The sequence below is a fragment of the Gavialis gangeticus genome, unplaced genomic scaffold, assembly GCF_001723915.1.
Source record: "Gavialis gangeticus isolate Ggan-Ray unplaced genomic scaffold, GavGan_comp1, whole genome shotgun sequence".
Taxonomy (NCBI): domain Eukaryota; kingdom Metazoa; phylum Chordata; order Crocodylia; family Gavialidae; genus Gavialis; species Gavialis gangeticus.
Window position 1 is genome coordinate 8,428,716 of NW_017729016.1, and position 13,039 is coordinate 8,441,754.

Below are 13,039 nucleotides of genomic sequence, written 5' to 3' on the forward strand. Positions count from 1 at the left end.
GCATCGTGTACCTCCCCTGCCCCCCCTTCCCTGCCAGACTGCGCCTGCCCCAAATTAAAAGATAACCAGGAAGCTAACCACTTATCACTGCACTTATCAGTTTAGGTTGCCTCCACTTTCAGGTGCCCAACCGGAGACCCCCTTATAATTAGGGCCTGATGTTCAGAAAGTCCTGAGCATCTGCCCACAGCAAAACGGGTCCCCTTAAGTGCCTCAGTCTAGGGAGCAAAAACTACCAGCTGTGCATGGAAATCTTTTAGAGCATATAATGTTGAGAAACCTTTTCTCCTATTTCACTTCTGCTTCCTGCAGGGAAGGTTTCCAGGTCTGGGTGCAGCGCACAAGCATGTATCACTCGGTTATACCAACTGTCATCCATCTCTTTTCCAAACAGGATATTGTCTTCCACTGAAGCATTCTGTATCCAAGCTTGCTGGGGGACATAAGCCACTGTGCCCTGGGATATGGCAATAGGAGAGTCTCACTAATGAGCTTTATCTTTTTCATAAGCTTTTCTCAAAGGAAGGAAGAATATTCTAGATGGCAGAAATCTTGCTTTTTAAGCCCCTTCCCCCCCCCCACCAGCTGCCTTGCTGCAGTTTGGTGCAAAAAAACCCTAAAATGAGGCCCAAAGGATAATTTAAGCAAGTAACTCCTATAGTCAAACCACAATGCACTAGGATGAAGACAGCACTAAGCATGGGTACCAGAAGCAATTAGCTGGTGCAGCACAAAGCTCATGGGACCCAAACCACTGAAGGCACTTCTCCTGCATGACAGTCTGTAGTGTGTACTCTGAGAGGGCTTTCACCTACTCAGCACTTTCAAGGTAAAAGAAGTGTCATCATGCTTATTTTGAAGATGAGGAAATTGAGGCATAGGAGTGTGTGAAGTGATCTGCCCAATGTGTTTCAGCAGAGTAATAGCTGATTTGGGAGCCCAATTATAGTCCTCACACACCCCGTGCAATGGCCCAGGATGCCCCTGTGAGATATATGCAGCCAAGTCACCAAAGTGTGCTTTTTGGTGGGTTTTTATCAAAAGGCAGTGATTACATATGAAACTTGGTCAACACAGCACCTTTGCTTATGTCCTGATCAAGAGCAAACACTCAGGGAAAGCTCTACCTTCACAGATACGTGGCCTTCCAACTTCTGCAGCTCCCCAAGTAATGCTGCCAGCAGAGAAGACTTTCCAGCTCCCACGTGGCCCACCACAGCAAGCAGGCTGCCTTCCAGCACAGATAAATTTATCCTGCCAAAACACAGCACCATAGCTCCAGAGGTCACTGCCATCAGAGCTGCGGAGATGGAATGGTTGCAGAGGAAACTAACAAGACTTTGGCTCATGTCCCTTCTGGAGAAAGAAAATGTTTGCCTCCCCTTGTCCCATAAAACTTCAGCTACACAGGACAGTCAAACCACCTCTGTTTGCACTGCTGACTTTCCAGCACCTCAAAACCTATCCCTTCATAGTTGTCCCTGACCAAGAAGCTGTCAGGCATCACTCTGCCCTGTTGCTTATTATTGTAGAGCTGGGGCACTGATATACATGCTCTGGGGTGGGGGTGTTTTAATCACAGAGACTCTGGGAAGCTGCTCTAATTAAAATGCCCACAGCATCTCATGTATTCAGTGTCCTGTGTTCCAAAATGGCAGAGGAGGTGCTTTAACTAAAGTTGATTTGAGCTTTAGTTAAAGTGCTCCTGCCACCATTTTGAAATGTGGGGATGCTGACGGCATAAGACACTGTAGCACTGCTTGATTAATTAAGTATGCTCTCACGTGTTCTAACTAGGATATGTCAAAGCCTGTGTAAAAGTGCCTGTGGAGTCTAGCCAGATCCAGATCCTACTTAAAGGCTCTTTGAAACTCAATTTCTGTAAAATAGGTTAAACCAAAGTGCTGGATATGAACACCCCTGATCTTGAGCACAATCAGTATCAGGTTCAGATTTGTGACAAAAACCCTATCAGCTTATGCCTTTCTTTCACTGCTCTAAGCAAAGTTCTTGTTGCATTTATAATACTCTCCACTTCTGGAACTGGCAGGCCTTGTGAGGTAAGTGTTACAGAATAAAATGGGCTACACTGTAAAGTCAAATGCATATCACAGTTCCAATATTTAAGTGTAGCTGCCTTAAGTTACCCAAGGTCTATATCTGGACAAGTAAATACCAGCTTGATGTACCTCAGTGCCCACCCAATACCCAAATACAGAAGTGGGCATCCTAGTAGTATTGTACCCACATTCAGACACAGCACATGCATGCTACACGTCCTGCTTTCTGCCTCAGTTTGTAAATCGTTCAGAACAATTTGAGATAGCAAACTCCTCCAGACTATTTTGTACCGGGTTCACTTGCCAGGCCTGTCTGTCAGCCCTTCTCACAACCTATGGAAAGAAGTATTCAAAAAAAATTATACCTTTTCAGGCAAGGAAAATGTTCTTTGCTCCAGCGGAAAGTTCCATTCCTTATGATGATACATTTCTTGACTAAAATAGAGAAACACAAAAGGCATACATGCTTTTAGCAAGAGCTACATTCATGCTGATTAAAGAGCTGATTAAAGACCTGGTGCATTGATTGATTGCAGTAAATCACTGATGTTCTCCACGTCTTAATAAAAGGGGAATAAATGCCATTTTAACACAGTCTTTCCAGTGTGCCCATGTTCAAATGCTGATATACCAACAACTGGATTGGAATCACCTTGCTATCAGATAGAGTAATTTTTGGTTATATCTAGATCTGACCCAATATCTTTAAGAGGAGCTTTTGTGGGTTATGTTCTCAGCTTGTTCATGGTGCTACTTTTACTTGTTGAGGATATGACCTTTTGATTCCTTTGCCCATACTTGAGTTATTCAGAGATCCTTAGAAGCTGCATTATCATCTTTAAAGACGCTTTTAATGTTACAGTCACTGAATCTTCTCCACCCTCTTCTTAAAGCCCCTCCCACCAGTTAAGATTTTCTTTGTGTATCTTGACATTTGCTGTCAAATCACAGCAACTGATTATAGCTGCAACAAAAACTAATAAAACTAGTGACCGTAATGGGAATCCAAATTCCACATGGTCTGTTCTTCCCCCTGCTATGTGCCCATTCACAATAATGGAAACTTACAGCTATCCAACAGATTTGTGTTCATGTTGTCTGAATCCAGCTCTTCCAAGCTAAGAAATGCAGCTAAACGGTTTAAGGAAACCTTGGCCTGAAACATAAACAGATGCTGAATTGTAAAGCAAGGTAAAGTGAATACTGAGCTCGGATTGTTTATTTCTATGATTGGGCTTTTGCCATTTATATGGAAAATTAATTTTATGAAAGAGGAAGAATAGAGCAGTGTTGGTTTCCCTCCAACTCAGCAGCCCAACCCAGCTTTCCCTGTCTCTTCTTTCTCCAAAAGAGTGCCCATTCTAGCCAGACATTTGAATGTCACATGTTTCCAGAATCTTTTTTTACCAATGGTGCCTGCTTTATAGGACTATTCAGAAACAAAGGAACCAAAGGCAGATGCTTCCCAGTTGAAGAACAGTGGGGATTTGAACTTGACCCATTGGCTGTCTAGTCCTAGTGCCATTTTATTAGTTGTGACATCCTATTTATCTAGCTAGGATAGGAAGCCCTAGAGCTGTCTCTGACCTTATATGTTTGTGGTGTTTTAGGGGTGTAAATACCATATTTACTTGAGTCTAAGACAAGGGTTTTCCCCCTAGGCAGCATGGGGGAAAAGGTCCCTCATCTTAGATTTCCATACAAAGTAGAAGCAGGAGTGGGGGGGAGGGAGGGAGGTAGTTATAGCTCTGCCTGGCCCTGAGCCTGGGTCGGGACCAGAGTCAGACCCACAACAGCCTTCTGCAACTTCTACACCACCCTCCCCCTCCCTCCCTTTTACTGTCAGGCACAGCTGGGCTTGGGCTGGATTCCCTGCACAGGGTACAGGGAAACTGTCTGCTGCCCAGTCAATCAGCAGTACTGCTGCTGCTGCATGGCCCAGCAAGGCCTGAGCTTCTGTGCGCTCCATGATTTTGGGAGGAATTAAAGCCCAAGCAGTGTTTGACAGTAAGAGGAAGGGGGGGACGAGGTAGAGACCGTGGGGAGTGGGGTAGAGGGGCAGAAATTGTGGGGAGTGGGGGCGGGGGCAAGGGTCAAAGACTGTGGGAAACTGGGGACAGAAGAGGTAGGGACTGTGGGGAGCTGAGGGCGGGGGTACAGGTGGCAGGGAAGAGCAGGAAGGCTGCAGGGAGAAGTGGGGGCAGAGGGCAAGGGGGTTCCTGACTGGCCCCCTAGCCACCTGACCCCCCAGTACTGCTCCCCCTGCTGTGGGGGGGGAGGGGGGGGTAAGACAACCCTCCAATAATTAGAGCCTATACCTGGAAAAGTATTACAAATTTATAAATATTCCATATATAGACTAATTATTGGGGGGGTCATCTTAAATTCAGGGTTGTCTTAGATTCAGATAAACATGGTATCAGGAATATTACTTTACACTGAATGGTGACATCCCAAATGTATTGCAAAGCTGCTGTGTAAAACCACTTCATTACTCTAAGGAGTACTGATGATATATGGGTTCATGTATCTGAGTGACTGTAAGACATCCATGCTCCATTCTGTCACCCAATGACATTTAACTACCTGATCCAGTGATATGAAGTGCCATAAAAAAATCCCCATTTTTACCATATAGTGATGACATTCACAGAAACAACATGGCCAAGCCAATGAGAACGAGCCAATGAGAACACGGTCTGAAACTAACCTGCACAAGAGCATTGATGGAAAATGGCAGGAAGGAGTGGGCAGTGTTGAGAATGTTGATCAACGTCAAGGACACAAAAGCTTTCTGGGCATCAAGGACGTGGGTCTCATCCACCAAGGTGTAGACTGCAAACATGACCAGTGCAATCTGAAATGGAGCAAAGGGACAGCACACCACTGACTCCAGCAGGCACAGGGGAGGGGGTTCAAATAATGTCTCTCTCCCAGGGCTCTGAAGCCTGCATTATGGAACCTAGGAGAAGACACAACCACTTCTACATTGTCCTGTGAGTTCTATTGGCAAAGGTCTCAGAAACTGTTGATGGCACAGAGAGTTTGATGATGTGCCACTTATAAGGATTGTTCCAGCACTGCCACCATGGTGAGGTGATAGAAATGTGCATGTCTGGGCAGTGAGACTGACAATGTCATTTATTTAAATCTTGATTCTGCAGGGAACTCCTTGTGGGTGCAAAGTTCACTGCAGTCTCTGTGGAGGATGGAGTCTGCCTGTAGAAATAACAGTGAATGCTTATGAAAGAGGCCTAACTGCTCACCAGGAAAGTAGATGAGTAGAAGGAAGACAGAGACACTGCAAACAGAAGCTGAGACCTTTTTAAGGCTTGTAGTTCTTGCTTCCGGATACCAAGCACTTTCTCCATAAAGGCTTTCTCCCAGGCATACAGTTTGATGACTTTGATGTCGCTGAAAATAGCATTGGTGAGTTTTGCTCTGTCATCCTTATGCTGCATCTGCTCCTCCTGAAATGGACCACATGAATGTACTATGAATGAGTTTATGAGCACCATTTTGGTCCTGCCTGTGATTCTGAAGGATCCCCTGGCAGTTAAACTCAACTCCCTTTGCTAGTAGGTCTGCCAGGCTGATATTTGCTTTTCCATCTTTAAATAGTTTAATTTTTAATAGAAGTAGAGAATATTAGCATTTGGTTCCCAGTACCTGGAATAAACAATCATATTGGAGAGTGCTTGTCTGAAATCTGTAACTATGGTAATTTCATAAGCTTTGGATCCAGGACCCTAACAGTAATGATCAGTATATATAACTAACATTGAGCTGTCATGTGAAGTCCTGTATCAGTAGTACAATGCAATACACCCCCTTTGCACAACATACCTATTTGTAATTGCCTGCCTTTGTTTCACTGAGTATCCTTGGGCTCTGTGGGATCCTTTCCTGAGTGAGGATGGCAGAATTTAACCTACAAAGCAGAGACAGAATTTTGCATTTTTGGAAGCAAAAGATACCTGAAACTGGCTCCTTTTCTTGGTAATCGCAAAATTCAGAGGCAAAAGAAGAAAAAATACAGCAACGGCAGTCAAGGCAGATGGTCCCAGGAGCTGTCAGGAGAGAAGAGCTGAAATTTCCATCATCACATAAGAAGTATTTTTAGAGGTTATGCTTTTCCAGGCTACTCTGTTTACTGCCTGTCTTCTCGCTTGAGACTTGGGTCCAAAACAGTGATGCTTAATAAGGGTACTGGTCCACTATAGGGCATTGCCAGGTGTGAGGAGATAAGCAGGTACGTGCAGGCTTAGCTTGTTCCTCCTGGCCATTATCCAGGTCCTTTGCCTGGCCTCTCAACAAGGAGGTAAGCACTAATAAATAAGTTCCTTTTTGAAATGGGGTGCTGTTCAAGTCACAAAAGTTATGGAGGGGTGCCTTGACTCTAATGAGCGGTCCCCTTAGTCTAAAAATGTTGAAAAACAAGGGCCTAAAACCCTAAACCCCTCCTCCAATTTCACCTTTGACTATTTGATTGAAGAACAGCCAATTTCTCCTTCAGCCCTCTGTGGGAGTTGTGGATTGATCACTAACCATACCCTACTGTGCTGGTGTGCTGTGAAGTGCCTAGGAACTCATTTTGTAAAAGCAGAGCCTCCTCTCAAGTACACTGGTGCCAGCCCTTGAAGCTAATGAGTTAGCAAGAAGTGATTTTGATTTTCATAGATTGTCTCATGCCTCTGAGTGTTTGTTTCCCTTTTAGGAGCAGTCATGTCTATGAGAGATCCCAGGACATGTCTGAGATCCCACCAGTCCTCTTTGTTGCTAAGTATTTCCTCTCAACAGTTTTTTAATTTATTGAATGGGGCCATCTCGTGGCTGGCTTTGGCAAGACACACAAGTCAATGTTAAATAAGACCCTGCATAAATAACTAGGCCTGACTGAATTTAAATCAGCTACTGATTTGGAACAGTCATATTTTAATACAGCAGTTGTGGTGTTTCTGGGAATCTGGGTCAATATTGTCTTAACTGTCAACTTCAATGAGCTTGGTTCTCAGCTAGTTTGCAGTGGCTGTTTCATTTTGCTAGAGAGGCCAGTACTTAAATAATCACTGCAGAGCAGAGCTGAGCAGGGATATGTTGGCAGAGTTAATCCAATGTGTAACCACATCATAGATTTCATAGACAATAGGTCATGCTTGGCTCTAGCTGATTATACCTAGTCTCTTATCTAGTCTTTTATCTCAAGTCAGCCTACCAGTTACTCTGAGTAACCACTACAGACCTGCAGGACTCTCAACAGATACCTCCATCGACTCCTGGCAACAGCATCTCTGGCATGATGATGCTGCTCATCATAATAGATGCTGGTTGTTAATTTAATTTTTAGTACAGTAGTTTGCTCTCCTCCTGGGGCAACTGAGATAGCAGATAGGGGTACAGCAAACCCCAGTTTGTAAAGCTACCTGGGTTCTTACAAACATGATTGACCCATTCTACAAGGCAGATTACTTCATCTAGCATGCAGCCAAAAAGGCTGAAACACTGGGGCTTTATCCTGCCAATATAAAGTACAAGTCTCATTGAATTAGGACCAGAAATTACCTTCTTAGGTTTTCTAACTCATCTCCCTCTTTCACTAATTTGGGATCATCCCTATCCAATCATTGACACCTGTCCCACTGATTTTGTCCAGTAAGATCCTTTTGAACATCTCTCCTAACAGTACCTCAAAAACCTGTCTCCTCTTTCACCAAAATTGTTCCCAGGCTCCCTGATTTCAGGGTAATCAACTGTAGGATGAAATGTAGGCAATTACTCCTTGTTACGTTTTAAGACTGTACAAAGTAACTTCTGGTAAATAGCAGAATCCTGAGAATCAGAGCTGCAAATGTTTTTGGTACCAACTTCAAAGGGGGAGATATTTTGCTTTAGAAGGGAACAACTACAGAAAAATAGCTTTACCAGCAAACTAAGAATGGACATAGCTTACTGTCTTCAGTTAGAAGAACACACTGAACAGTGGAGTCAACACATTTAGCCAAGGCAAGTGCAATATTTTGGGAATGGAAGGATGAAGTCAAGCAAAACATCCAAGTAAGGACAAAGTACAACAATGAAAAAAAATCCCTAACTGTGCAGAGAAGCACTTATTTTTCTTATAATAGAAGCATGTGTGTCCTTTCTATCACAGTGCTAAGAGACAGAAGGGAACTTCAGGTACTGCTGGCCTATAAGGACCCCAGACTGACTCCTGATCACTTTTCCTTGCCCATGATACCATGAACAGAAGTGGATAGGTTTTACCTGCCACAGGAAGACAAAGCAGATAATAATCCGAATGGGAGCAAGCCAGATCCCATTAAAATAGATGATGAGATCCATTAACTTTTGGACATCGACAGACACCAGATTGACAATTTCTCCTACTGTTGTTGCTTTCCTTGCTGCACTTGACATGACTAAGATCTAGGGGGGGAAAAGAGAGAGGCCAAATGGAACTTTTGTTTGAAAAATAAAATGACGGAGTTCCATGTCAGCTTTAAAGGAAAGAAGGATCAGGCTCACAGTGACTAGGATTTGACATCATTGTAGTAATGTGTGAATGAACAGAGATCTATTTGAACGTCATTCTTGCAATGTAAGCAGACACAGCAAACTAGGTATATCTCTTTAATATCAACAGACTAATGGTTACTAATAATGAATACAGTTAACATGAACATCACTAGTGGGTGATCACAAGAAAACCACAAGGAAAGTGGCTGGACTTACCTTTCTGTACACCAGGCCTGTAACTGCAGTCTTGAACCTTACTCCTATTACAAGACACGTATACATGTACCATTGTTCAAACAGAGTCTGGAGGCAAGCTAAGAAGAACATTAATCCTGCATAGAAATAACCCTTCCAGTTAGGGGATTCTTGGTCTTTCATGAACTCCAGAAAAAGGCTGCAAGAGAACAATAAGTTGGCTGAAAACTTGACTCCCTCTACAAATTCTTGGCTGAAGTTATTTGCCAGATTTGATTAAAATTCAGAGTTTTGGTATCCCAAAATGGCATTTTTCAGCAAAGCTATTACTTGCATAAAAATATTAACTGAACTGTAGTCTATAGTTAGCATGTAGTATTGCAAACTCTTGCTATTTTATCCCAAGGGCTATATTTAGTATTTCCTAAAGCTCTTTGCTCATGGAATCATGCAACTAATTAAGAGCCTTAGCTCTGCTTTAAAGACCATAAAAGAAATTTATAGGGGAAAAAACATGATCTATGTGAACCCTGAGGGCCAAGTTCCAGAAACAGCACCTTCCTATTAAAAAATACTCTCATGATTTTTAAGTCAGTTTCCTAAATTCTAGGTCTCTGAATAACGATTTGTCAAGGCTTATATCCTCCAAAACTGCAACACATTGGGTCTTGCCCACATTAGTACTGACAAGAAGTCACTGCCATCCAACTGATGTTTGGCAGCCTGTGAAATGCTACGACATTTTGTAATATGTCAGCAACTGCTCTCCAGAGTCTAACAATTTTCAGAAGTTGGTGATGGAGTGTGAAATATCCCCACAGGTAATGAATGGTAAAGCTGGCATTGCTTTAGCCAGGACCACATCTTGCTCGATCAAGCAAGTAAAGATTTAGCAATCCAAAGAGATTTCAACTTAGGTCCTTTCTTCAGCTCAAAAAAATCATTAGTGTTTGTGTGTGCTCTTCCGGAAGATCATTGCAAAATGTTCACATACCTGAATATCTTTGGGACTGAGAACAAGAAGACATCACAAATGACCAAGCTGAGGGTACCAAAAAGGAAATAGGTTCCGAACATGCTCCATAACGCTTTCAGCAGGGACTTGCTCTGACAGTCTTCTGGCTGTAACAGAACCTGCTTCTCTTCGGCTTCTGTCAAATCAGCCTCCCTTTGCTGATTCTTTTCAAATGTAATTGACCCTGTTTTTCTACAGAAACATAAGGAGAATGGTTGCAATCTGGAGAGGTGCTGATATGTTGATTTTAAGTGTCCAACAACATTATAAATATCCCATGTTGGAAATGGGACCTCTCCAAGGAACCTGAATAAGAGGCAACTCATTCTTTTGATTTTGTAGTAGTCCTGAAAAGCCTTAGTTGTGGTTCAGGAGACACTTCTACAAGTTATTGTACAAACACCCAGCAAAAAGATGATGCCTCCTCTAAAGAGCTTCAGTTTTGTATACCTTGTCATTCAAGGATATTCCCCAGAAGATTTCAGTGCATTTCAAGTCAAATGTTGAGCCTAAAAGGCAAAGGGCCTGATTGTTCTGCAGCAGGAAAAGCTCCAGGGAAGGGAAGTTCTCCAGAATATTCACTGCACTGTCCAGCCCCCCCCACAGGTGAATGACAAAAGGACTCCATAGGACTGAATCCTTTGGCCATTCTCTTCTGCAGATAGTAGCCCTGCCAGCGTGTTCCCAAGCTCTCTGCAGCCAGCCTGAGAGACTCCTTCCCTACAGCACACAGCCCTTACGTGGGCTGAGGCCTGAGGTCCAGGATTCAGACTATCCGAGGCAGTCTCACAACTGGTCTCAAATGTTGTTCTGCTGTAGTGTTTTAGTCCCTGTTATTCCAAACACTCTACTACTCCCACATCATCTAGATGAGATGAGAGACATTGCCACCCTCTGAAGGAGGCACTTACTGCCTGGTTCTGTCACAATACATCTTCCATTCTCTTTCAAGCTGGGAGACAATTTCCTCAGATGAGTTTTCTTTCATTAGTGACCATAGGTCTTCTGCTTCTAATGGCTGCTGATAGCCCTTCCAGAGTAGCCTGCAGAGCACACAAAGAGCTGCTAACATACAAGCATATAGGGATTTGCTGTCCACGTAAAACTTTCCAAGCTGATGGGGATTAAACTAGTCCCTAGGAGCTTGCCTAGGAGCCTAGGAGCTTGCCTACCTGAACATTTACTCAGAAATAGCTAAATTCACACACATTCCTGAATAATGGTAGGTATTCAGGTCTAATTCTCAGCTCCATTTTTGAGCCTGGAGGTGGGACTGAAAAGTGGAGACAAATGTGGCATTTAAGTCAACATGTAGGCGTTAAAGTACATTAATACTGTGTGTGGACTAAAGTTAGTTCCAGATCAGACATCCACATGTACATTACTGTGCAGTAACTAATCAGGTGTAAATATGATATCTGCATGGTACAGGTATGAAATTTATGCTCAAGTCAGCATAAGTTGCCATATTTACTGGGCAGTGTGGGCATACATGTGTAGATGTGTGCCCGTACTGCGCAGTATTTTCGGTTACTGTTCAGTAAATGTGCACGTGTAGACACGTCCCCTCATATCTAACCTAAACTTCCCTTGTTACAATTTGAGACCATTGCTCCTTGTTCTGTCATCTGCTGTCACTGAGAACAGTCTTGCTCCACCCACTTTGGAGCCACCTTTGAGGTAGTTGAAGGCTGTTATTAAATCCTCTCTCAGTCTTCTCTTCTCCAGACTAAATAATCCCAGTTCCCTCAGTCTCTCCTCAGAAGTCATTTTCATTGCCCTCTGCCGGACTCTCTCCAATTTGTCTATACCTTTTCTGTAGTGGGGGGCCCAAAACTGGACACAGTACTCCAGATGTGGCCTCAGCAATGCCGAATAGAGGGGAATAATCACTTCCCTCGATCTGCTGGCAACACTCATACTAATGCAGCCCAGCATACTGTTAGCCTTCTTCACAAGAAGGGCACACTATTGGCTAATTTTCAGCTTACTGTCCACTGTAACCCCCAGGTTCTTTTCTGCAGAGCTGCTGCTTATCCAGTCAGCCCCCAGCCTGTACCAGTGCATGACTGTTCTGTCCTAAGTGCAGGGCTTTGCACTTGTCCTTATTGTACCTCGTGAGATTTCTTTTGGCCCAGTCCTCCAATTTGTCTAGGTCCCTCAGAATCCTAGCCCTACGCTTCAGCATATCTACTACTCTCCACAGCTTGGTGCATCTGTAAACTTGCTGAGGGTGCACTGCATTACATCTTCTAGATCACTGATGAAGATATTGAACGAAACTGGCCCCAGGACTGATCCACTTGATACCAGCTGCCAACAAGACATTGAGCCATTGAATACTACCCTTTGAGCCCGATAATTCAGCCAGTTACAGTCCACTCATCTAACCTATACTTCCACAGCTTGCTTCCAGGAATGTTGTGGGAGACCATGTCAAAAGCCTTGCTAAAGTCAAGGTATATCACATCTTCTGGTCTCCCCACATCCACAGAGCCAGTCATCTCATCACAGAAGGCAATCAGGTTGTCAGAGATGACTTGCCTTTGGTGAATCCATGCTGACTGCTCCTAATCACATTTTTCTCCTCCAGGTACTTAGAAATGGATTCCTTGAGGACCTGCTCCATGATTTTTCTAGGAACTGAGGTGAGGCTGACTAGTCTGTAGTTCCCTGGATCATCCTTCTTCCCTTTCTTAAGGATGGGCACTACATTTGCCCTTTTCCATGGACATGCGACTCCTCTAGTGTTGATTTAACCTTAATTGAGCTGCATAGCCTTACTCTAGCTGGGAGTAACACATAAAAAATTGACTCAGTGTCAGAGCGGAATGAACCTCGGTCCTATCATCTTTGCCATTTTTCTCTATACCTCCTCCCTTAGGTAGAGTGAGCTTATCTGGTATTTTAGAGTTAGGTTTGTCATCCCATGTGTTTCCTTACCCAGAGAACCACCAGTAAGTGATTCTGGAAACAAACGAGGCACTGGCTTCTGGACATGGATTCTGAGAGAGGAGAAACAGACAGTTTTCACAGATTGAAATGTTTAGGTACTACATATATACAGTCCTCTGTTCTTTGCCTCTTTAAATGCCAACATGCAACTTGAATATATTAAGGCAGTAAGACCAGGACTAAGGTAAGCAATAGTACTTTACTACTGTATACTCCACTCACGTGCATACCAGATAACTGCACAATTTATTAAATTGTATAACGTAATACTATCCCCAAGCTGTTGCCTATATTGCCA

At 43.5% G+C, this 13,039-nt stretch overlaps 1 protein-coding gene across 3 annotated transcripts in view; it reads right to left on the bottom strand.

Annotated features, from left to right (window-relative positions):
- Window positions 1-13,039, bottom strand: part of ABCC6 (ATP binding cassette subfamily C member 6) — a 56,725-nt gene that overhangs the window by 26,188 nt on the left and 17,498 nt on the right. The window contains exons 6-17 of one of the 3 annotated variants that reach the window (XM_019512824.1): window positions 12,730-12,791; window positions 10,698-10,829; window positions 9,766-9,978; window positions 8,793-8,970; window positions 8,325-8,486; window positions 6,038-6,130; window positions 5,327-5,530; window positions 4,771-4,917; window positions 3,129-3,216; window positions 2,426-2,495; window positions 1,128-1,254; window positions 281-457 (exon numbers count right to left, since the gene is read on the bottom strand). In XM_019512824.1, coding sequence (XP_019368369.1) covers window positions 281-457; window positions 1,128-1,254; window positions 2,426-2,495; window positions 3,129-3,216; window positions 4,771-4,917; window positions 5,327-5,530; window positions 6,038-6,130; window positions 8,325-8,486; window positions 8,793-8,970; window positions 9,766-9,978; window positions 10,698-10,829; window positions 12,730-12,791 — 1,653 coding nt within the window. The remainder of the gene's footprint in view (window positions 1-280; window positions 458-1,127; window positions 1,255-2,425; window positions 2,496-3,128; window positions 3,217-4,770; window positions 4,918-5,326; window positions 5,531-6,037; window positions 6,131-8,324; window positions 8,487-8,792; window positions 8,971-9,765; window positions 9,979-10,697; window positions 10,830-12,729; window positions 12,792-13,039) is intronic. The other 2 variants (XM_019512825.1, XM_019512827.1) reach the window with 2 other exon arrangements.